The following is a 25,884-nucleotide window of genomic DNA, read 5'->3' as shown; positions in this document are numbered from 1 at the left end:
TTTACCGTGTCGATCATTGATATGTTGTCCTTTTAACCATGTTGACCTAGCATCTGGATACTGGTTTTGGTGGAATGATGGGCTGCATTCCCATGGAAATTAGGTCAGAACACCAAATAGCCGGCTCCATTTTTGTGGAGGGGACAGGTGCACAAACCTGAAGAAACAAAATTAAATTGTACTTGTCCCTAAATAGTAAGAGACAGATTCTATGCATGGGTGGTCTTCAGTATGCCGAATGTTGGGATCCCGGTGCACTATATTCCGGCGCCGGAATCCCGACACCCGGCATACCGACATATATCTCCCTCGTGGGGGTCCACGACCTCCCTGGAGGGAGAAGAAAATAGCGTGCGCAGCGTGGCGAGCGCAGTCAGCAAGCAAGGGGCTCATTTGTGCTCGTAACTGTCGGTATGCCGGCGGTCAGGCTCCCGGCGCCGGTATGCTGGTGGCCGGGAGCCCAGCCGCCGGCATACCGTACTACACCCCTATGCATAGTGGTCATGGTTTGCAAGGATCCAAAGACCAGTATACAATCCAAAATACGTCATTTAAAAACATCTCCAAGTTGGTAAAATTGTAGCTGGGGCCTCAGTACACCTCTCTGATAGGTAATGTGAACCCTTAGGGTAATTTTTAAATCACAATCCACATTTTTAATGAGACGTGATATAAAATATTTTTTTACTTTAACTCGCAAAATTATAAATATTTTCTTACTGGGAGATGGGCTCTGATAAGAACTCGTCCTGTCGAAGAGCAGGAAACCACGCAATAGAGAAAAGCAAATCACATTTCTTACAGGTTTTTGTTCCCGGTAGCCAATCGTCTGGCCTTCAGCTGGTACATGCGTTATTGGGTGCCAACGTGAAGGAGCGGGAAGCTTCCACCCTGCATAACTTTGTGAATTAGTAGCCCAAAGGCTAGTAGAAGGGTAACACCATCTGGTGTTAAGTGGTGTTATCCTACTGGGGGCAAAGCTTCGGAATGCTAAACTTGGTAAATCTAGCAGCTTCATAACCCCTATAGAAACCTATGGAGACTGTGGATGCAGTCAAAAATGGGAGGAACCGCAGCAAATATTTGAGATATCTGCTGCAATCCCTCCATAGTACATTCTAGGGATCCATAATATTCATGGGTATCCCCTGAAAATAGCTATTTTCAGGGACTTTCCCGCAATAATTTTTTTATAAATAGGCCTCTTAATGTGGCATTACAAGTTATGGGTTACCAGGGCCGAAACTAGGATTTTCGTCACCTGGGGCAAGGCAGTAATTTGCCCCCATCCCATTAAAATAATCAAAAATTTATTTTTCTTATTTTTTATTCACTTTCAATTCACTGGGCTCTAGGCAAGTTATAGATTTTGGGCCCCACCACCTTTGATCTGCGCCACACTGTCAGTATAGTCTGGCCTGTGTACTTTTATTAACTCTATTAGTGTTGACCTCTCAGTACCTGAATGTTTGAACCCCCATCTCCAAAACCAGGCACACTTTGCCTCTAGCTGAGCCTCCTTCTGCCACCCTGTGCCTCTCTCTGTACCCCTTACTGAATCTATCTGTAACCTCCTACTACCTCTTTTGTATGCTTTTGCTTATCTCTGCTCCTACTGCCTCTCTATGCCCCCTTTTCATTCTGAAATTCTCTATATGTACCCCCATTCTTTTTTTTTTTTAATAATGGTTTTTATTAAAAATTTTTAGAGAAACAAAAAATCCAAGAACAGTACGTTTCACAGAAAATGTCCACAAAAGTAACTGAATTGAGTGAACCACAGAAGTGTACAGAATACTTTAACATTTAAAACAGAGCATTCAATTTGTCCATCGTGTACTCCTAATCTTGGCACCGTACCAACAGACAAATAAAATACATAGCAGAAACAGAACAGAGAAAACAACTAATAATGCAGAAAGAAAAGAAAGATAAGAAGAGATACAAGACAAAGACACACAAGGGGGAACATAAAGACAAAAGGCATAGATCTTCAATAAATGTGTTCCATAGAAACGGCACAACCAGGGGATGGTATAGAGGGTTAGACATGAAGTGACTGGTACAATCAGGTAGAATCTGAATGTGGGGAGTATAATTGCGACAGATCTGTGGAATCAGTGACAAATATAGTATGACCCTGCCGTTCCCAAAATTCCCTCCATTTCAACCAATTCCTCTGCACTGAGGGAGGCAGCATAGAATATACACCTCCCGCTGTCTCAAATAAGAAGTGTTTGTGGGTATTATTAATAATAGTTTGGATAACGGGTATCGACTGCGATTTCCACAGCTGTCCGATTGCCGCCTTAGTGGAGATAAGGATATGACCAGCCACATATCTATCACAGTTCAATAATGGACATGATGAATAATGAAATAAAGCAAACAGGGGATTCAGTGGCACCTCCACCCCCAACACCTCCCGAATAAGAGAGAACACTTCCCTCCACAGCGGTCTCAAAAGCGGGCACTCCCAGAAAATATGTAGAATATTGCCCATCTGTCCACAGTTCCTCCAACAGAGTTGGGAAATCGAGGGCCAAATGCTATGAAGCCGCTGCGGAGTAAAGTACGCCCTGTGACATAATTTGTAAAACATTTCAGATTGTTGGAGACATTTGGAAATTTCAAACACATTAAAGAGATATTGTCCCACTCCTCCTCTCGAAGAACTATAGAAAGATCCCTTTTCCATTTAAGCTGCGAGGGGGTTTTACCCTTTTTAGTCAGAAGGACAATATATTGATACCATCCAGATATCCCACCCCTGTGACCAGGGGAAGATAATCTAGAATACACAGAAGCAGGGAGGGGAACAGGATCTCCCGACCCTCCAGCACAAGAATGAAGCCAGTGGCGTATTTGCAAGTATTTAAAGAAATCATGCTTTGATATATGGAAGCGGGATTGCAAGTTGGTGAAGGGCACTAAACCCCCTTTCCGAGCAGAGATCCCCCAAATTCACAATCCCAGAATCCGTCCAAGCGCAAGACTAGGTATAGTACAGGCCACAGTACTAATAGATAGATCGGCCGACGGCAGCAAAATGGTTGGGTCAGATGCAACCACTGAATGCCAAATCTTCAAGGTACTACTAATCGCTTCCCCTGGGCCCTGCCATTGTGGAACGCTATGGATAGGTAACAAAAAGAAATCTCCAATGTCAATCAGTCCCAAAAAAGACCTTTCAATGAGGACCCAAGGCTTGGTGTTATGCGTGGTGAACCAGTCCCGAGCCTGACTGAGAAGACATGCGGAAAGGTATGCCTCTAAACTAGGGTAAGCTACCCCTCCCACATTCTTGGGGAAAATCAAAATCTGCCTAGCAATACGGGGCCTAGACCCCTTCTAAATAAAATGAGACATTTTATTAGCCCTCACGTTGAGAGGTTTGGGGAAGCTGCGGGGGATAGCCCGGAACAAATAGAGAAGTTTAGAGAGCAGTAACATTTTGGTTGCGGAGACACGCCCCAACCAGGAGATTTCGTGGAGGAACCATTCTTTAATTAATCTTTCAAACGCATTCAATAAAAGTACACAGTTACAATCATATAAGTCTCTGTCCAAGGAGAGATAGATACCCAAATATTTGATAGATCGCATTTGCCAAGCATATCTGTATCTGTCCTTGAGCAAAGTCAGAGTACGTGGCGGGATGTGAATCGGCAGGGCCTCCGTTTTGGAAGTGTTTAATTTATAGTAGGAAATTCTAGAATAATTATCGCGGATACTATGGAGGGCGGGGCAGGGAGGTGTCAAGACGAGTCAAACAGAGCAAAATATCATCAGCAAACAAGCTAATTTTGTGAGTCAATCGTCCTATCTCGGGGCCCGTAACTGTCGTCTCAGACCTAATAGTTTCAGCCAGGGGCTCAATAGCCAGAGCAAATATAAGGGGTGATAATGGGCAGCCCTGTCTAGTGCCGTTTGATATAGCAAAACCACCTGACAGACACCCATTAGCAAACACCCTTGCAGAGGGAGTGGAGTACAGAGCAAAAATTGAATCTAGAAACCTCCCAATAAATCCAAATGTACCCAGAACAGCTCTCTGATATCCCCAATGGAGCCTGTCGAACGCCTTTTCGGCGTCCAACGAAAGAATCAACAGGGGGGTTATGTGCATTGCAGTACTCCATGACGTCAAACACTCTACGAGTGTTGTCCGGGGTCTGCCTGCCCGGAACAAAACCAACCTGATCAGCAGCTATTAGAGACGGTAGAAGCGGGGAGAGACGATTAGCTATAAGCTTCGCAAAGAGCTTAACGTCTGTGTTCAACAAAGCTATAGGGCGGTAATTTTGAACAGATGTAGGAGGCTTACCAGGTTTAGGGATAGCAACAATTTGTGCTTCAAGCATTTCCCTCGGAAGCCGCCCCACATCCGATGCCTCATTAAAAACTGGCAACAGCATTGGGGCCAATTCAGCTTTATAAAAATTGGATGGGAAGCCGTCAGGCCCAGGGGCCTTATCTCTCGGGAGATTATCGATAGCCGCTTCTAGTTCCTTCATAGTCCAAGGGGAGCTAAGGGACAGGCAGGTCGCGGAGGTCAACGTCGGGAGGGAGATTTTCTTCAGAAAAGACTGGATTTCAGCCTCTATGGGCTGGGGAGTAGCCGAGTCAGACTGCAAATTCTAAAGCTGGGAATAATATTCTGCAAAGGTGTTCGCGATGTCATAAGGGTCAGACACCCCGGATCCTGTGGAGGAACAGACATAATGGATTCTAGCCCTAGCTCGCCTATTCCGTAACATTCGGGCCAAAAGACCCGCCTTATTACCAAACACATAGAATCTCTGGTTCAGTTGTGCAATATTACGTTGCACATCCCGAAGAGAGAATACATTTACTTTTTCCATCGTGGCCAACAAAAGTTTAAAAAGAGATCTATTTTGGAGATCAGCTTTATGCACCAACTCCAGCCTGGCCGCTTCTCTTTCAGCCAACACACGTTCCTGTTGTTGAGAACGTTTAAGTCGCGAAGCCGTTTGAATGGCCGATCCCCGTACTACAGCTTTAAAGGAGCACCAGTTATTAAAGATTGAGGTATCCTCGGGTTTATTAGTATCTAGATATAATTGTATGGAACTGCGTATGGCGAAGAAGGCTTCAGGGTGACCAAGTAAGAAATTCCCCAACCTCCAGGGGCCTGGTGAAACTTTACAGGCCTCCGGGTCCCATACTACCAATAGTGGCGAATGGTCGGACCAGGTCATTGGCAATATAGTAATTTCCCTTATGGACGATAACGTATCTTTAATGTACCCCCTTTCTATACTCACCCTTCTATGTTCTCTCTTGGCCACTGTGTTATCCCCCCTTAACTATAGTATACGTTACTTAACTGCTCCAGAAGTACAGCAGCAGTCATGGTCTCTTCAGGGTCCCCCATCCTGTGGTGCATCAGCTAGTCCCTCATCCTGTGGTGCATCAGCTAGTCCATCTGGGTTTCCCACTGTTTGTTTCCCACTAGTCCATGGAATTAGGTATACAAGTGCCTCTGTGCTGCGGGATCCGGTCTGAAGATCGACAGTGTCTAGGTCGACAATGTTTAGGTCGACCACTATAGGTCGACAGTCACTAGGTCGACATGGATGGAAGGTCGACAGGGTTTCTAGGTCGACATGTGCTAGGTCGACAGGTCTAAATGTCGACATGAGTTTTTCACTTTTTTTATTTTTTTATTTTTTCATACTTAACGATCCATGTGGACTACGATTGGAACGGTAAAGTGTGCCAAGCGAAGCGAAGGCACCATGCCCAAAGCATGGCGAGCCATGCGAGGGGACGCGGTGCACTAATTTGGGATCCCGGTCACTTTACGAAGAAAACGACACAAAAAAAAAAAATCCTCATGTCGACCTTTAGACCTGTCGACCTAGCACATGTCGACCTAGAAACCCTGTCGACCTTCCATCCATGTCGACCTAGTGACTGTCGACCTATAGTGGTCGACCTAAACATTGTCGACTTACACACTGTCGATAAAACGAACCACACCCCTGTGCTGCATGGGTCAGCCAGACTGACTCAGCCTGCATCTCAGATACCAGCACCAGAAGCGCTTCCATGAGCCACCCTTGTCAGCGCCCGGCAACCAGCTTCCCTCCCATCCTCGGACACTATTGGCTCCCGATGCGCCAACTCACTCACAAACACACTCATACTCCCCCTCTGCCTAGAGTAGTTAGTGCTCATGCCACCACACACTGTTGTGGTTGTTTCAGGCTGCCCTGTGGATAATTTGGCTTAGCTCAACACCTCCTCAAATCTGGCACCTGGGGCATGAAACCCCTTAGCCTCCCTAGTTGCAGCCCTGAGGTTACTTTATAACCTGACCGCACAACTAGCAATAAGTTGGGACAATTACCCTTACAGGACTGCAAACAAAGTACTTTCTGGCACAGCAGTCCAGTGAAACCAGTAACAAAGTAAATTAAGTTTATTGCATGCTGTACCAGATGACCAAGACATGCTTGTATTGATGCCATACTACGAATCTCCAATAAACTATTTAGAAGAGGAAGTGGTTTTTACTATTCAGTTGGGGAAATCTGCACCAGAAAGAACATTGTTTGCTTTTGGATTCTTTTGGAGAATTTCTGGAATTTTCTCTTCCTTTCAAGGCAGTAAAAAACACCATTGTTTAGTAAGTAGACATCTCCTCGATAAGAGCTTTGTAGCAGCTGGTAAAAGTAATGACATATCATCATAACCGTTCCTTGTGTTGGCATTCAATGCTATAGCTAAACAAATATATAAAAAAAAAATCCAAAACATAAATCTCCAGGACAACTTAAGGATAACACATGCCTCATATATCCCTTGGTCATGAATTCTATTATACACTACAGCCTGTGGTTACATAGAAAATGTTTTGTTCCACATCCTGAGGCCAAGATGAACTCTTCCATAAGGAAATGGCGTGTTATGATTTGCAGTTAATTAAACAATGCTAGTAGTCCTAAGGAAGACTGGGAACACAAACTCCCAGCGGTACTTACCAGAGCATGTTGTGAAAGGAACAGAAGACCCATTAAAACAGTACAACGTGATGTATGTACACAAACACTACACAAGAATGCAGTTAGATGCTAAAAAAACTAGAGAGGACTTTGTAGGTTTGTACAAAGAGGAATAGAACTTCTGTAAAGCTCTGTGGAACTTCTGGAACTAGGTTTGATGATGAGAAGGATAAGAACCACTGGTCCCTCGAGATGTGGAACTGGATCGTACTTGATGACGGTTCCTCAGTCTTCTGCACATTCCACAAAGATAAAGTTTTATTGTGGGGGAAGGGAGTGGGGGGAGGGGGAGACAATGACGACACACACATACATCTTTAACCAATACTTAGTGGGAGGATAGTATCTAATAAATGAGATCATAATATTTAAGCCCATAGATAGATCACTGTTTATTGATGGAGCAATAGGTTTCACAATATATATAGTTTATTAACCTGCAATAAATAAACACAACAGGCTGCTCCATCTGTATAGGTATCCCAGGTCTCTATGTCATCTGCACAACAGGCTGCTTTCCATTTACAAGTCCTACTAATGTAGAACATCTGCGTAGAGATTCATTTAATTTTTAACATTTATTGTTGGAGCAAGTCAATATCGGTTAGAGGCAGCTTCACAAGTCACCAACATAGACCACTAAAATGATTTAGTATCAGTCCAAAAAAAAAAAAAAAAAAGGTACGTAGTGCATAGTAAATACAATTTTATATGAAGTTAACAAGTATGATTTTTGTATAAAACATAAGAAATATCTAAAAACTATAAAACTTAAAGGGGATATTCACAGCTTTCTAACTCACCATTAAAGTTCTTATGGGTAAAGAACGGGCGTAGCTAACATAGGTGCGGGGAGTGCAGCTGCTTTGGGGCCCAGAGCTGGGAAGGGGCCACCTTCCTTGTCAAAGTTACATACAGTATATTACATAAAAATGGAGCAAAGCACTGGCGACATGGATAGTGCTAGGGAAAGAACAAAAGGGAAGAGCGCCCTGCCCATGAGAGCTTACTAAGTCAATGGATGAACAGTTGGATGGTGAATAGAGGAGAGAGAGTTAGTGGAGATGAGTGGTGAGTTATGAGGACAGCTGGAAAACTTTAATAAAAAAAAGAGAAGTGTCTTTATGGTACGTGTAAATCAAGGAAGACTGGTAGAAAGTCTGATTAGCCAAGGGAGTACGGGGGTTGCATGTTACACAGCAGGTGGGGCAGATGTAACCTGTGTAGAGGGATTTGCCCATGATGCACATCTTCAATCATGTCGCCTCAGCTTGACCTTTCTAGAGACAAGATTTTACATATTCTGAAGAATCTGGATGTTGAATCAGAAAGTGGCGTATCTGATTCAGATAAAGATTTTGTGCCAGAGACAAGTGAAGATGAAGATTGTAATATAAGTGAGGAGATGTCAGCGAAGGGAGGATGAGAGTGCTGCCTCACCTCAACCATCTCAGCAGGCCCAGTCAAACACCTCAACAGTGAAGGTGAACAGGCAGAGATGGCACCAAGTGGGAGATCGCCAATTCGACACAATCACAGTCATCATGTATGCCCAGGGTGTTTGCACGAAAGGTACCTCTGTGAATGATCTTTGGTCATTTTCTTGGGGGCCAAAATGCCAAGTCATAATACTCAGAAGATTCTCAGAGTCCTCCGTTTCTATGAGAAATCAACCTGGGCTGAACACGTGACAAGTTCACTCTTGTCTATGAAATTTTGGAGGTTTGTGAGAAACTGCCTGTTATTACCACCCTGGTGAAAATGTATCTATTGATGATCAATTACTGCCAAAGAACAAGATGCAGGTTTACCTAATATATGTGCCAAACAAATATGGACCCAAATTCTGGATCGCTGCAGACATAGCAACAAAGTACACCTGCAGACATTATTGGTGGAAGCAATAAAAATGATTTGTTGTGAAATCCCTGAGGTGAAGACGCCCAAGCAGAAAAACACTAGTACCATCTTGATACAGCGTGCACCTTGACTGTGAACCAAGGAATGAGCAAAGAAGGAAAGAAGAAACCAAAACCTGTGACCTTCAGTGGTGTATCTATAACGGGTGCAATGTGGGACCATGGGTCCTGGGTGGCCCACACCCCACTGCCTGCACTCATATATAGTTATACTTACCACTCCACCGTCTGTGGAATCCCACATCTCCTGGCAACCCGGTGCTGCAGAAATCACACATAATGACGTGGCGGACATTTTCCTGGTGATTTGCACATTCACATGCATAGTAGACCTGCACATGCACAGTAGACTGGCACACAGCCAGAGTTTACTGTGCTGACGGAGTGGAGGGGGAGCCAGCACATGGGCCACAAAACTGGTGATTTCTGCGAGAAATGCCACAAAGCTATGTGCAGAAAAGTCCAAATCAAGTGTACATAATGGGGTAAATTTACTAAGATGGGAGTTCTATTTAAGATGGGATGTTGCCCATAGCAACCAATCAGATTCCAGGTATCTTCTAGAATGTGCTAGATAAATGATAAGTAGAATCTGATTGGTTGCTATAGGCAACATCCCCTCTATTCTTAAATAGAACTCCCATCTTAGTAAAAATTTACTCCAATATGTTTAGGAGATTCAGAAAAGAGAAAATAATTATTTGGAAAGATCGCACTTCAGAAACATTAGAAGCATGGCACAGTGCTGGAGTAAGAAGCAATTTTTTTGCGTTCAAACATCTAAATCATAATAATATAAATACAAAAAAATAAGATTTTAAACCTACCGGTAAATCTTTTTCTCCTAGTCCGTAGAGGATGCTGGGGACTCCGTAAGGACCATGGGGATAGACGGGCTCCGCAGGAGACATGGGCACTAAGAAAGAACTTTAGGTATGGGTGTGCACTGGCTCCTCCCTCTATGCCCCTCCTCCAGACCTCAGTTAGAGAAACTGTGCCCAGTGGAGACGGACAGTATGAGGAAAGGATTTTGTTAATCCAAGGGCAAGATTCATACCAGCCCACACCATTCACACTGTATAACTAGGGATATACGAACCAGTTAACAGTATGAAACAACACAGCATCAGACCGATACTGATGAAAACTGTAACATAACCCTTATGTAAGCAAAAACTATATACAAGTCTTGCAGAAGTAGTCCGCACTTGGGTCGGGCGCCCAGCATCCTCTACGGACTAGGAGAAAAAGATTTACCGGTAGGTTTAAAATCTTATTTTCTCTTACGTCCTAGAGGATGCTGGGGACTCCGTAAGGACCATGGGGATTATACCAAAGCTCCCAAACGGGCGGGAGTGTGCGGATGACTCTGCAGCACCGATTGAGCAAATAGGAGGTCCTCCTCAGCCAGGGTATCAAACTTGTAGAACTTTGCAAAGGTGTTTGAACCCGACCAAGTAGCAGCTCGGCACAATTGCAATGCCGAGACCACTCGGGCAGCCGCCCAAGAAGAGCCCACCTTCCTAGTGGAATGGGCCTTAATCGATTTTGGTAACGGCAATCCAGCCATTGAATGAGCCTGCTGAATCGTGTTACAGATCCAGCGAGCAATAGTCTGCTTTGAAGCAGGAGCGCCAACCTTGTTGGCAGCATACAGGACAAACAGTGCTTCTGTTTTTCTGACCCTAGCCGTCCTGTCTACGTAAATTTTCAAAGCCCTAACCACATCAAGGGACTCGGAATCCTCCAAGTCTCGTGTAGCCACAGACACCACAATAGGTTGGTTCATATGAAAAGATCAAACCACCTTAGGCAAGAATTGAGGACGGGTCCGCAATTCCGCTCTATCCATATGGAAAACCAGATAGGGGCTTTTATGAGACAAAGCCGCCAATTCCGACACTCGCCTAGCCGAAGCCAAGGCTAACAACATGACCACTTTCCAAGTGAGATATTTCAATTCCACTGTTTTAATTGGTTCAAACCAGTGCGACTTAAGGAAACAACACTACGTTAAGGTCCCAAGGCGCCACCGGAGGTACAAAAGGAGGCTGAATATGCAGCACTCCCTTCACTAAAATCTGTACTTCCGGGAGAGAAGCTAATTCTTTCTGAAAGAAAATGGATAGGGCCGAAATCTGAACCTTAATGGAGCCTAATTTTAGGCCCAAATTCACTCCAGTTTGTAGGAAGTGAAGGAAACTGCCCAGATGGAATTCTTCCATAGGAGCATTCCAGGCCTCACACCAAGAAACATACTTTCGCCATATACGGTGATAATGTATAGCTGCCACGTCCTTCCTAGCCTTTATCCTGGAATGCCCTTTTCCGCTAGGATCCGGCGTTCAACCGCCATGCCGTCAAACGCAGCCGTGGTAAGTCTTGGAACAGACAGGGCCCCTGTTGTAATAGGTCCTGTCTTGGAGGAAGAGGCCACGGATCTTCTGTGAGCATTTCCTGCATATCTGGATACCAGGCCCTTCGCGGCCAATCTGGAACAATGAGAATTGTCTGTACTCCTCTCATTCTTATTATTCTCAACACCTTGGGGATGAGAGGAAGAGGAGGAAACACATAGACCGACTGGAACACCCACGGTGTCACTAGGGCGTCCACTGCCACCGCCTGAGGGTCTCTTGACCTGGCGCAGTACCTCTGTAGTTTTTTGTTTAAGCGGGACACCATCATGTCTATCTGGGGCAGACCCCACTGACTTGCAACCTGTGCAAAGACTTCCTGATGAGGTCCCCACTCTCCTGGATGTAGATCGTGTCTGCTGAGGAAGTCTGCTTCCCAGTTGTCCACTCCCGGAATGAACACTGCTGACAGTGCGCCTACATGATTTTCCGCCCAGTGAAGAATCTTGGTGGCTTCCGCCATTGCCACTCTGCTCCATGTGCCGCCTTGGCGGTTTACATGAGCTACTGCGGTGATGTTGTCTGACTGGATCAGAACTGATAAGTCGCAAAGCAAAGTCTCCGCTTGACGAAGGGCGTTGTATACGGCCCTCAGTTCCAGGACGTTGATGTGGAGACAAGTCTCTTGGCTTGACCAAAGACCTTGGAAGTTTCTTTCCTGTGTGACTGCTCCCCAACCTCGGAGGCTTGCATCCGTGGTCACCAGAACCCAGTCCTGAATGCCGAATCTGCGACCCTTCAGAAGGTGAGCACTCTGCAGCCACCACAGGAGAGAAACCCTGGCCCTGGGGGACAGGGTGATCAACTGATGAATTTGTAGATGTGACCCGGACCACTTGTCCAGTAGGTCCCATTGGAAGGTCCTCGCATGGAACCTGCCGAAAGGAATGGCCTTGTAAGATGCCACCATCTTTCCCAGGACTCGAGTGCATTGATGCACCGACACCTGTTTTGGCTTCAATAGGTCCCTGACCAGAGTCACGAGTTCTTGGGCCTTTTCTATCGGAAGATAAACCCTTTTCTGGTCCGTATCCAGAATCATGCCCAAGAAGGTCAAACGAGTTGTAGGAACCAACTGTGACTTCGGGATATTGAGAATCCCGCCGTGTTGCTGTAACACCCTTAGTGTTTAACAACTGCTTAGTGTTTAACAACTGCTCTCGTGATCTCGCTTTTATTAGGAGATCGTCCAAGTATGGGATAATTGTGACACCCTGCTTGCGCAGTAGCACCATCATTTCCGCCATTACCTTGGTGAAAATCCTCGGGGCCGTGGAAAGCCCAAACGGCAACGTCTGAAATTGGTAATGACAATCCTGTACCGCAAATCTCAGGTACGCCTGATGAGGTGGGTATATGGGAACATGAAGGTATGCATCCTTTATGTCCAGGGATACCATAAAATCCCCCCCTTCTAGGCTGGCGATGACCGCTCTGAGCTATTCCATCTTGAACTTGAACCTTTTCAAGTATAGGTTCAAGGATTTTAAATTTAAAATGGGTCTGACCGAACCGTACAGTTTCGGGACTACAAATAGGGTTGAGTAATACCCCCTCCCTTGTTGAAGCAGGGGAACTTTTACCACCACCTGTTGAAGACACAATTTTTGAATTGCATTTAAAACTATCTCCCTTTCTGGGGGAGAAGCTGGTAGGGCCGATTTGAAAAACCGGCGAGGGGGCATCTCTTCGAATTCCAGCTTGTAACCCTGGGAAACAATTTCTATTGCCCAGGGATCCACCTGTGAGTGAACCCAGATGTGGCTGAAAAGTCGAAGACGTGCCCCCACTGGGGCGGACTCCCTCAGCGGAGCCCCAGCGTCATGCGGTGGATTTTGTAGAGGCCGGGGAGGACTTCTCCTGGGAACTAGCTGTGGTTGGCAGCTTTTTCCCTCTGCCCTTACCTCTGGCAAGAAAGGACGATCCTTGTGCTCTCTTGTTTTTATTTGACCGAAAGGACTGCATTTGATAATGTGGCGCTTTCTTAGGCTGTGAGGGAATATAAGGCAAAAAATTTGATTTACCTGCCGTAGCAGTGGAGACCAGGTCCGAGAGATCTTCCCCAAACAATTCCTCACCCCTGTAAGGCAAAACCTCCATATGCCTCTTCGGCATCACCTGTCCATTGTCGGGTCCATAGGACTCGTCTAGCAGAAATCGACATAGCGTTGACTCTAGAACCCAGCAGGACAATGTCTCTTTGAGCATCTCTCATATATAAGACAGCATCTTTAATATGACCCAGGGTTAATAAAATGTTATCCTTATCCAGGGTATCCAATTCCGACGATAAGGTATCTGTCCACGCTGCTACAGCGCTACAAACCCATGCCGACGCTATCGCCGGTCTGAGTAAAGTACCAGAATGTGTGTAAATGGACTTCAAAGTCGCCTCCTGCTTGCGATCAGCAGGATCCCTGAGGGTAGCCGTATCTTGGGGTGGTAGCGCTACCTTTTTGGATAAGCGTGTCAACGCTTTGTCCACCCTAGGGGAGGATTCCCACCGTATCCTGTTCTTAGCCGGGAAAGGATACGCCATAAGAACCCTTTTGGGAATCTGCAGTTTCTTGTCTGGGGATTCCCAAGCTTTTTCACATAACTCGTTAAGCTCATGAGAGGGGGGAAAGGTTACCTCAGCTTTCTTTCCCTTAAACATGTGTACCCTCGTGTCAGGGACAGAGGGCTCATCAGTGATATGCAGTACATCCTTTATTGCAATAATCATATATTGAATATTTTTAGCCAATTTTGGCTGTAACTTTGCATCATCGTAGCCGACACTGAAGTCAGAATCCGTGTCGGTATCAGTGTCTACTATTTGGGATAGTGGGCGCTTTTGAGACCCCGAAGGTCCCTGCGACATAGGGGCAGGCAGGGGTTGACTCCCTGCCTGTTCCCTGGCTTCAGCTTTGTCCAACCTTTTGTGCAAAACATTCACATTAGCACTTACAACATTCCACATATCCACCCAGTCAGGTGTCGGTGTTGCCGACGGAGACACCACATTTATTTGCTCCACCTCCTCACTAGGAAAGCCTTCTACCTCAGACATGCCGACACACGCGTACAGACACACCACACACTCAGGGAAACCTCTTATCCGAAGACAGTTCCCCCACAAAGGCCCTTTGGAGAGACAGAGAGAGAGTATGCCAGCACACACTTAGCGCTGATGACCCAGGAAAAAAAAACACTATATGTTTTACCCAGATAGCGCTGTAATATCTGTTTTGCGCCAATTATGTGCCCCCCCCCCCCCCTTCTTTAAAACCCTCTTTCACCGTGGTTAAGCAGGGGAGAGTCCGGGGAGCTTCCTCTCAGCGGTGTGCTGTGGAGAAAATAGCGCTGGTGAGTGCTGAGGAACAAGCTCCGCCCCCTCATCGGCGGGCTTCGGTCCCGCTTAAAATTTTAAAACATGGCGGGGGATCTCTCTTATATACAGTGCCCAGCCTGTATATAAGTTTATTGCCACCTGTGGAGGTCCATATTGCTGCCCAGGGCGCCCCCCCTGCGCCCTTACAGTGACTGCTGTGTGTGTGTGCTGTGTGGGAGCAATGGCGCACAGCGCTACCGCTGTGCGTTACCTCAGTGAAGATCTGAAGTCTTCTGCCGCCTTTGAAGTCTTCTTTCTTCACATACTCACCCGGCTTCTATCTTCCGGCACTGCAAGGAGGACGGCGGCGCGGCTCTGGGACGAACTGCGGGGTGAGACCTGCGTTCCGTTCCCTCTGGAGCTAATGGTGTCCAGTAGCCTAAGAAACAGAGCCTAACATTAAAGTAGGTCTGTTTCTCTCCCCTCAGTCCCTCGCTGCAGGGAGTCTGTTGCCAGCAGTGCTCCCTGAAAATAAAAAACCTAACAAATACTTTCTTTTTCAGGAAAACTCAGGAGAGCTCCCTGTAATGCACCCAGTCTCCTCTGGGCACAGTAATAAACTGAGGTCTGGAGGAGGGGCATAGAGGGAGGAGCCAGTGCACACCCATACCTAAAGTTCTTTCTTAGTGCCCATGTCTCCTGCGGAGCCCGTCTATCCCCCATGGTCCTTACGGAGTCCCCAGCATCCTCTAGGACGTAAGAGAAAAAAATAATGTAAACTAAAATAAAGTTCTGATTTAAGCCAAAATTTGGATGTTTTAATGCATTTCTTATGGGAGGTGTGAAAATGACCCCCTTCCCACTGTTCTAGGGGGTTCGGTATGACATGCCGCTCGTTGGTATGCTGGCGGTCACATAACTGACACGGTCCTCCCGACATTGAAGTTCCCGTTGTCGGAGGGGGTAAATATTATCACACACACCCCCCCAGGCGGCTGCTAGGGCCAACCCATGGTGTGCGGCTGCTAGGGCCAACCCATGGTGTGCGGCTGCTAGGGCCAACCCATGGTGTGCGGCTGCTAGGGCCAAACCCTCCAGTGCCTAACCCTAAACCCTCCCCCCAGGCCCTAACCCTTTCCCCGATACCTTCTGGATGTCGGCTGCCAGTGCCAGTCTCCCGAGTGGTGTTGGGTTTCCGGTGTCGGTCACACCATCAGGATGCTGAACGCATCATGTTCTAGGACTTTTAGATTCTTTGCTGTTTTAGTGTTATACCCTGAACTTCAAACCATACTGCTGTACCCACAATAAGTTATGTCTGTAAGAGAACATGTGAAAACATTAATCATCCTGTCAGATAGACTGAGGGGCACATTTACTAAGCAGTGATAAGAGCGGAGAAGAGAGCCAGTGGAGAAGTTGCCCATGGCAGTCAATCAGCACTGAAATAACATCTCTAATTTGCATACTATAAAATTATACAGAGCTGCTGATTGGTTGATGGGGCAACTTCTCCATTGGCTCACTTCTCTGCTCTTATCACTGCTTAGTAAATGTCCCCCTAAGTCACATTATTGGGTAAAGGATGTGTTTATGGTATATGAAGAACGCTCATCCAAATAATGAAGCTCATTCCTGTAACATCAGTCTAATAAGGTACTATGGACAGTACGGAATCAGTATGATTTACCGGCAGGTCAATATCCCAACAGTGGCATCCTGTCCGCCAGAATGCCGGCAGCGAGGAGAGCGCAGAGTCCCCCATGCGTGCTCGCTGCACTTGCCACAATGCGGGCTCGGTGGCTCACTGCGCTTGTCACAGGATCTATTCCCACTCTATGAGTGTCGTGGACACCCACGAGTGGGAATAGTCCTGTTGCACCGGGATTCTGGCTGGCGGCATTGTCGGCTGTTGGGATTCCGTCGTCTATATCCTGACCACCGGGATCCCGACAGGCGGAAAATTAAATGCATCTCGTTCAGAACAGATGGTGTAATGGTTAGCATTACTGCCTCACAACACTGAGGTCATGGGTTTGATTCCCACCACGGCCCTAACTGTGTGGAGTTTGTATTTTCTCCCTGTACTTTCGTGAGTTTCCGCCGTGTACATCAGTTTCCTCCCACAATCCAATGGTAGGTTAAGTGGCTCACAACAAGATTAACCCTAGTGAATGTCTTTGCATGTACTGTACATGTGGTAGGGAATATAGATTGTAAACTACACTGGGGCAGGGACTGATACGAATAGCCATATATTCTCTGTAAAGTGTGGTGGAATATGTGTGCACTACGGTGGTCATTCAGAGTTGTTCGCTTGTTGCTGATTTTCGCTATATTGCGAATAGTCGCTTACTGCGCATGCGCAAGGTTCGCAGAGCGCATGCGCTTAGTTATTTTACACAAAAGTTAGGTATTTTACTCACGGCATAACAAGGATTTTTCATCGTTCTGGTGATCGCAGTGTGATTGACAGGAAGTGGGTGTTTCTGGGCGGAAACTGGCCGTTTTCTGGGCGTGTGTGAAAAAACGCTGGCATTTCTGGGAAAAACGCGGGAGTGTCTGAAGAAACGGGGGAGTGTCTGGGCGAACGCTGGGTGTGTTTGTGACGTCAAACCAGAAACGAAACTGACTGAACTGATCGCAGTGGCAGAGTAAGTGTGGAGCTACTCAGAAACTAAGAAGTGTCTATTCGCAATTCTGCCAATCTTTCTTTCGCAATTCTGCTAAGCTAAGATACACTCCCAAAGGGCGGCGGCTTAGCGTGTGCAATGCTGCTAAAAGCAGCTAGCGAGCGAACAACTCGGAATGAGGGCCTATATAAATAACTGATAATAATACAATAAGTACACCATAAATTCAGCAATTTTTTTTTTTGTTTAAATCCCTCAATGTATTTTATTTATTTGTTTTCTTGAATCTAAGTAAGTATTCCAGTAACACAAAAGTGTAGTTTTTGTTGAAACATCATTTTAAACAGAAAGGCGATCCAACTCATGGCCCAAAGTTGTACGTGATTATCAGCTCCCCTGAAAGCTCAGATAGATGGGTGACTTTTTTTTTACGGCTGTTTGACCACTTCATGGTAATACACTTACAGCAATGTAACTGTGTGAACGTAATGCATCAACACACAAACATATACAGTGGCTTCAGCAAATGATGGATATCTCTAACAAATGATTGATATTTAAAGCAGTCTATCAAATCACTAAAACATTGAAGCATGGGGTACAAGTCAGGAGTTGGTAGAACGTAACTTCAGCACTGTGCCCAACCAACCTTCCACATAATCACATACAGTATACAACCATCAAAACGTGTATAGGCAGTGGGAAGTTACAGAGTAGTACCAAGGGGTCACATCACCAATCACTGGGTTGTTTTGAAGACCTATTAGATACCATCTGCATTCTGCTGCTGCACCCAGAAGCTGCAACTGTCATTGCAGTTTTCCTCTTTGTTCTAGAGAACCTCTGATGGCCTCCTTAAAGACTGCTGTAGCTGCTGCCACAACTTCTCTGAACATGGGAAACAAGGGTACTGGCTTTGTGCCCAACACCAATCAAGATGCCAAAGAGTAATACTGCGCACACGATTATTCTGAGCTGGCAGAAATACACAAGGGTACCAGTACAGACTTCTCCACAACAAGGAGGAGATTCAGTTAATATAAATGATGGTTGCCAGCATCGTATTATGCAGACATTTCTACAGTGGTGGGCATAATATTTAAGGTTCACATTTTCCCCAACAGATATAATTGCTATTCCACTACTTTATCGCTTAATGGCAAACAGACAACCCCCACACCTGTAAGATCATAAGCTCATCTGGTCAGGGCTATCTTTAGCCTTTGCTTGGATTTTGTATGCTGGTTCCCAATCCGCACTGTCACACACTTTATGTATGCCACAGTGAGGTCATTTCTTCCTAATGAACTTATAGGCTAATTATTCTAATTTACCACACAGCTGTGCCCTCGACACGTATGTAGGTTACACTTATCAGCATACAGAAAGATTGCATACATTCATAATGTCAAAAGACGATTTTACGGTTAAGGTGCATACACACCAGGTGATATTTTAGACGATATCGCTCATTTTCAGCCTTCTGAGCGATACTGTTACAAAATCGCTCAGTGTGTACGCTACGACTTATGGATGACACATGCTCCCGTGGGTTATGGACCCTATCTGTCATCTGTACATGCAGCTCAATTTGGACTTGTCATCCAAAACGGCATTGAACGATATCGGCCGGTGTATACTATTATTATTCTTTATTTATATGGCGCCACAAGGGAACCGCAGCGCCCATTGCACAGTACATAATAAAATGAGCAAACAAGAAATCCGCACTTACAGTACAGGACAAAATAGGACAGGTATAGAAAACCCGGGGTTAGGTGCCATCAAAGGGAGTATGGAGTATAAGATAGTGTAAGAAAAGGAAAGGCACAAGAGGAAAGAATTATCTGTTCTTGCGAGCTTACAATCTAAAAGGTGAGGGGCTAACTGTCCGGAGTGACACAGAAGGGGTAGACAGTGAGCTGAGGGTTAGAACAAGAGGGTTAGGAGGAGAGTTGGCTGGGTTTGGTGAAGAAGTGGGTCTTGAGAGCCCGTTTGAAGTTTTGTAGAGAGGTGGAGAGTCGGATGGGGAGAGGTAGAGCATTCCAGAGATAGGGAGCAGCATGTGCAAAATCTTGTAGGTAGGACTGGGAGGAAGTAATTAGTTGACAGGAGAGACAACGTGCATTAGCAGAGCGAAGAGGACGGGTGGGACTGTAAAGAGAGATAAGATCAGAGATGTAAGAAGGAGAAGAGTGGGCGAGGGCTTTGAAGGTGAGTGTGAAGCTTGAATTGGATTCTGAATGGGAAGGGTAGCCAGTGAAGGTCCTGCAAGAGAGTGGATGTGGGTGTAATAAGTTTGGTGAGGAAGATGAGATGGGCAGCAGCATTGAGGATAGATTGGAATGGAGAGAGGCATATTTGAGGGAGGCCAGATAGGAGGAGATTGCAGTAGTCCAATCTGGAGATGACCAATGAGTGGATGAGGGTCTTAGTAGCGTCCTGGGTTAGTAAGGGCCTGATCCTGGAGATGTTTTTGAGATGGAAATGGCAGGTTTTTGAGAGGTGCTGAATGTGTGGTTTGAAGGAGAGGGAGGAGTCAAGGATTACTCCAAGACATTGCACTTGGGGGCTAGAGGAGATAGTTGTGCCATCAATGGATAATAAAATTGTAGGAGGTGAGGTTATGCGGGAGGGAGGAAGATGATCAGCTCAGTCTTAGACATGTTAAGTTTAAGAAAGCGCTGGGACATCGAGGAGGAGATAACAGAAAGACAGTTAGAGATACAAGTGAGGAGAGCAGGGGAGAGGTCAGGGGAGTAAAGGTAGATTTGCGTATCGTCAGCGTAGAGATTATGTTTTACGCGCTATATTGTCTGCCCAGGAGGCAAAGGAAAACGCTAGACGATATTGCTCACAGAGCATATAGTCAAGTGTGTACTCACCTTTAGGGTTACATGAAAGGTGCATTTTAGATCATAATATCAACAAGAGTATGGGAGGTATACTGGTTAGCATTACTGCCTCACAACACAGAGGTCATGGTTTCAATTCCCACCATGGCGCCAACTGTTTGGAGTTTGTATATTCTGCCCGTACTTGAGTGGGTTTCCTCCCATACTCCAAAATATACTGGAAGGTTAGCTGGTTCCCCCCCAAAAAAAACAAACATAACTCTAGTGTGCAAGTATACGTATGTCTGTAAAGCAACATCAGGTCCGATTCAATTGTTTTGTGGGCTCAAACATATTGGGTGCCCACCAGGGCTATTCAATTGTTGTCCCCATTGGGCGTTCCCATTAGTACTGGGATTAGCAGCACAAAGCGGCTAAATCTGTCTAAAGGGGAAGCAGTTGGCTCCCCGACGGATAGGATCCCGGCGGTCAATATACTGGTGCCGGGATCACAAAGGAGGACGCAATGCCGGCGACTACATACCGACCCTGTTTGGGACATAGGTGTCATATTACCAACAGCCAGCATCCCGATTATCCTCACAGCGGGACGCGCTGGCATCCTACTGCGAGGGGGAGGGGGAGCATTCGGTTTAGGCAGGAGAATGGGGTTTAGTGCAGGGACGGGACGGTTAGGGACTGGGGAGGGAGGGTTAGGTTTAGGCATCAAGCAGGGAGGGTTAGGTTTAGGCAGCAGGGAAGGGAGGGTTAGGGACCAAGCGGGGAGGGTTAGGTTTAGTTACCCCCAAGGGAAGGTTAGGATAGGGAAAAGGTGAGGGTTAGGGGCCTTACTGGGTGGCTGTTGGGATTCTGATGGATGGGATGCCGCTGTCTGTATATTGACAGCCGGCATCCCGTCCATCTGCAAATCATACTGATCCCGTCATAAATATAGTATGTGTACTATACCTGTTGACAATCCCTACAAGATGGTAACACAAGACTAAAACAGACATGTTCCAATATATTTAAAGAAAGTTCAAATTCAAAGTCAGTAATAAAAATACAATCTTATAAGAGTAACAAGTGTTGCTCTGTATAAAAGCATAGCATGAACCAAATCTATCCCTAAGGTTTGCAGATCACTTTCAGCTACTTGTCACATCAATCACTGCACCCCTCCTATGTTTCATACAATTGGGAGGACTGTTCCATTTTACTTTGTAGTCAATTATTAAGGGGTCAGCCCCACTGAGAAGCACTTAGGAAGCTGAAAAGTTACTAATTAATTAGTTTTCTGAGTACTCAGCAAGTTTAACTTATACAGACCCCCCCCCCCCCTCCCCCTCCCTCCCTGAGTAAAGCCCCCAACCCAGCTAGTCACATCCCAACATAGTTCCCACAAGAAAAATAAAGTTCAGTATGTGATGCAAAGAAACCCATTGACAGCATAATTGCAAATCCTGGCTGCAGAGCATTTGGAAGAAACAAGCTGAGCAGACTGTTTAGCATTAACTCTTCCCTGCCACCCTCCCCCACATCACTTAGGTATCCCCCAACTATTCAGGTCACTCCAGTCTCATACACTATAGCAGTCATAAGATTGAAACAATGTAGCAGTGCGAATAGAATGTTACATTGTAGCAGCAGCATTAGCATAATACTGTACATTGCTGCTGTGCAATTACAATAGCAGATGATGAATTAGCCACTTACAGGATAGTAGTCTGAGGTGACACAGTGGGTATGTTCTCCAACATCAAATGCATGCATCTCACCGTGGTGCGGAAGCAGAGGCAGCGGCTGGGGCAAGAGCTGCTCTGCTGGGGGAGTGCAAGGACAATCCCTGCTAGGAAGAAGCCCCACATGCAGGGTCTGCAGAGCTCCATGCTGGCTGGAGGGGCACACTATGGGGGAAGGACATATATAAAGGAGAGGGGAAAAGGAGAATGCAGGGAGGCAGCGGCTGCACGTCCTCCCCTCGCCCACACAGGCTCCGGTCTGCACTCTGCACGAATTCCAGGATTCACTGCTTTTTTGGGGCTGTTACAGAGGATGTGACGCTCTGCGCCCTATGCACATGTACACACGCGCCATCTTGTGGATGTGTGCGGTACTACAGTACATGTACGACTAGGGCACTCCTTAGCACAGGCGGCAGCAGTGTTGGTATGCCCATCGTGGGATAGGGTTTCTGAGTAAAGTTTTTTTTTTATCTTAAAGTACATTTATAGATACATTTGGAGAGATCAAACCTGTTTTGTTTCTCATATTGCTGCAGATTCTACAGGTACGATTGGACCTTATATGCAGAATCTGAGAACTTATACTAAATAGATGGTCAGTGATGAAAAATGGATACATATCTCTATGAAAGACCATAAGAAATGTGACTCTTCTTCGAAACTGGTAATAACATTTATGGCTGTAGAGTTCTTGCAAATTAAAAATGTACCTGAAGACATTTTCTGGAATATGATCTGTCCTGCAGGGAAATTTATTAAGGTCGATTTTAATCGATTTAAAATTGATAAAAATCATTCACAATCGATGTCCGGTTTCAGGGACTGAAACACACATTTGCTAACAGGTGATTTATTTTTATTTTTTATATATTAATTTTGAAATATTAACAAATGTGTGTTTTGACACTGGAAGTACAACATCGATTTTCATCTGTTTTAAATAGATCAAAATCGATCATTAGTAGATTTCCCCATGTAGTGTTTGGCAAGTATACAGCAATTATATTACAAACAAGGTAAGAATTATTTTGTATCTGAAAGGGGTGCTCTGTCTGCTGTATCTGAAAGAGGTGATCTGTCTGCTGTATCTGAAAGGGTGCTCTGTCTGCTGTATCTGAAAGAGGTGGTCTGTCTGCTGTATCTGAAAGAGGTGATCTGTCTGCTGTATCTGAAAGAGGTGATCTGTCTGCTGTATCTGAAAGAGGTGATCTGTCTGCTGTATCTGAAAGAGGTGATCTGTCTGCTGTATCTGAAAGAGGTGCTCTGTCTGCTGTATCTGAAAGAGGTGATCTGTCTGCTGTATCTGAAACATGGCCTCATTTTATATTTGCCAAGTACTGATTTTCTGACCAAGTAGATGACTACCATTCTTTTCCATCCCCTTTCCAAAGCACCTGCTTGCTTTTGATTCTCTTAGATCCTTACCCTCCCCTTCTCACTTTCCTCTATCACTAGCTTCCCTTATATACATACTGCCAATCCACCAACACTCATGCATTCCTGTCCTTAGTTATAAAACCAGTGCCGTTCAGTCAGGGTAGGCAGGGAAGGCAGAGGTTCACCTGTCATACTGCTTTATACTCCACAGTTCTGACTATACTTCGAATAATGCAAATATTATATTTAGAACTTATAAATATTGGGCCGGATGTAATGCCGTCCGAGTTGGCCGGAGGTGCGGGATGGTGGCCGAACTCGGACATTTTTTAAAGCGGCAATCATTTACTAGGCAAAACCATACCTTGTAAACGATTGCCGCTGTAAATAAATGGCAGCCACCACCCTTGGCCAACTCGGACGTCACTGCACCAGTCCCATGTCATCTGCTACTGATTTAAAAATTGCCACACAAGGGGCCCTTTCGATACTTAGAGGTTACTGCCTGGCTGCTAGTGTCTATACACACACACACACACACACACACACACACACACCATCTTTTGAGTGTTTACCTGACATCTCCAACTTCTCCACTGCCTCACTTCTTTACTTTTTTCACTGCCCCTAAAAAGAGCCCTATAAATGTACACACAATGCTTTACCTTGATTACAGTTATAATGCCGACATGGTAAAGATTCTCTAAATTTCATTACTATGGTGCCAATACTCTGCACTTGACATTATGCTGTTGGTATTTTTTTGGACTGTTAGCATAAAATACATACCGATCCCAAAAATGTGCACCCACACAACCGATGCTATTATGACCCATGATCTATATGCTCTTACCATAGAACTAGGCACATTGTCATGAAAAAGGGCATGTGATGTCATGAAAGAACATTTGTATGGCTGATGGCGCTTGTACATTTACATGAACAAGCTTTAGTATATTGCTGTCAGTAGTGTGACAGCAGGCATCCGGTCTGCCGGAATCTCATATATGTATCCCGATTTTTACTGTGCATCCAACATATTTATACAAGTTGTATGTTCTAGATTGGGCAAACTTGTTCCAGAAGAGAGAGGTTGTCCTGTTTTTACACAGCATAGCACTCATTCCAAATCACAAAACAGGGAAAGCACAGTGCCAAATGCACTTTAGTGGCACAGGGCACCCCAATTTTTGTTGGTGCACCTAGATCTCCTTGATAGAACATGGGTTTGTGAACTAAGGTGGGCAATTTTTTGTATAAGCAGTTTCCACTAGCTAATAGTTGAAGTGAGGTCTTTTCATGCTACAGTAAGTGAGCTGTTGTGTCTACTTTCATGTGGCAGTTATACAACCATATAAAGGGGGGGAATCAAGCATTGCTGTCAGCCAGGGCCGGTGCTAGGGTGTTCAGCGTCCCCCTGCAAACTATAAAATTGCACCCTCCCATACTTTACAAAGGGACAGTGCACATCAAAAAAGGGATGTGGTCTCACAAGGAAGGGGCATGGCCATACAATTGTACCCCCATTTAAAACGCCCCCAGTAGTGGCGCTGCTTACACATAATGCCACAGTAGTAGCGCCGCTTACACATAACAACCCCAGTAGTAGCGCCGCTTACACATAATGACCCCAGTAGTAGCGCCGCTTAAACATAATGACCCCAGTAGTAGCACCGCTTAAACATAACGACCCCAGTAGTAGCACCGCTTACACATAATGACCCCAGTAGTAGCGCCGCTTACACATAACGACCCCAGTAGTAGCGCCGCTTACATATAATGACCCCAGTAGTAGCGCCTCTTACACATAATGAACCCAGTAGTAGCGCCGCTTACACATAATAAACCCAGTAGTAGTGCAGCTCACACGTAACACCCCAGTAGTAGCGCAGCTTACACGTAATGCCCCAATAGTTGTGTAGCTTACACGTAACACCCTTGTAGTAGCGCAGCTTACACATAATGCCCCAATAGTTGTGTACCTTACACGTAACACCCCTGTAGTAGCACAGCTTACACGTAATGCCCCAGTAGTAGCGCAGCTTACACGTAGCGCCCCAGTAGTAATGCCTCAGTAGTAGTGCAGCTTTCATGTAACGACCCAGTAGTAATGCCCCAGTAGTAGCGCAGCTTACATGTAACGCCCCAGTAGTAGCGCATCTTACATGTAACGCCCCAGTAACGCCCCAGTTGTAGCGCAGCTTACACATAACGCCCCAGTAGTAGCGCAGCTTGCACGTAAAGCCCCAGTAGTAATGCCCCACTAGTAGCACAGCTTACATGTAACGCCCCAGTAGTAACGCCCCAGTAGTAACGCCCCAGTAGTATCGCAGCTTGCACGTAACACCCCAGTAGTAGCGCAGCTTACATGTAACACCCCAGTGGTAATGCCCCAGTAGTAGCGCAGCTTACACGTAATGCCCCACACGTAACGCTGACAGGCACAGCGGCAGGCAGCAGCAGGGGGCCCAGGTGCAGCAGCGGGGATGCAGGCGCCTCTCCTGCCTGGCGCCTACCTGCTCTGCATCCCTTTGCTGAGTGGGTAGCACTGAGCCTGCTGTCAGCAGAGCCGGATTAAGGGGGGGCCTGGGGGTAAGTACCCCGTGCCCCCCTTT

At 45.9% G+C, this 25,884-nt stretch overlaps 1 protein-coding gene across 1 annotated transcript in view; it reads right to left on the bottom strand.

Annotated features, from left to right (window-relative positions):
• The window catches only part of PXDN (peroxidasin), a 193,269-nt gene extending 171,090 nt beyond the window's left edge, over positions 1–22,179 (bottom strand). Inside the window, exon 1 of the mRNA XM_063915492.1 lies at positions 21,864–22,179. Within this exon, the coding sequence (XP_063771562.1) occupies positions 21,864–22,036 (173 nt within the window). The 5' untranslated portion in view covers positions 22,037–22,179. The remainder of the gene's footprint in view (positions 1–21,863) is intronic.
• Between the last annotated feature and the right edge of the window lie 3,705 nt (positions 22,180–25,884).

The sequence above is a fragment of the Pseudophryne corroboree genome, chromosome 4 (assembly GCF_028390025.1).
Source record: "Pseudophryne corroboree isolate aPseCor3 chromosome 4, aPseCor3.hap2, whole genome shotgun sequence".
NCBI classification, from domain to species: Eukaryota; Metazoa; Chordata; class Amphibia; order Anura; family Myobatrachidae; genus Pseudophryne; species Pseudophryne corroboree.
The sequence above is the reverse complement of the archived record's forward strand: the minus strand, read 5'-3'. Positions and strand labels throughout refer to the sequence as shown.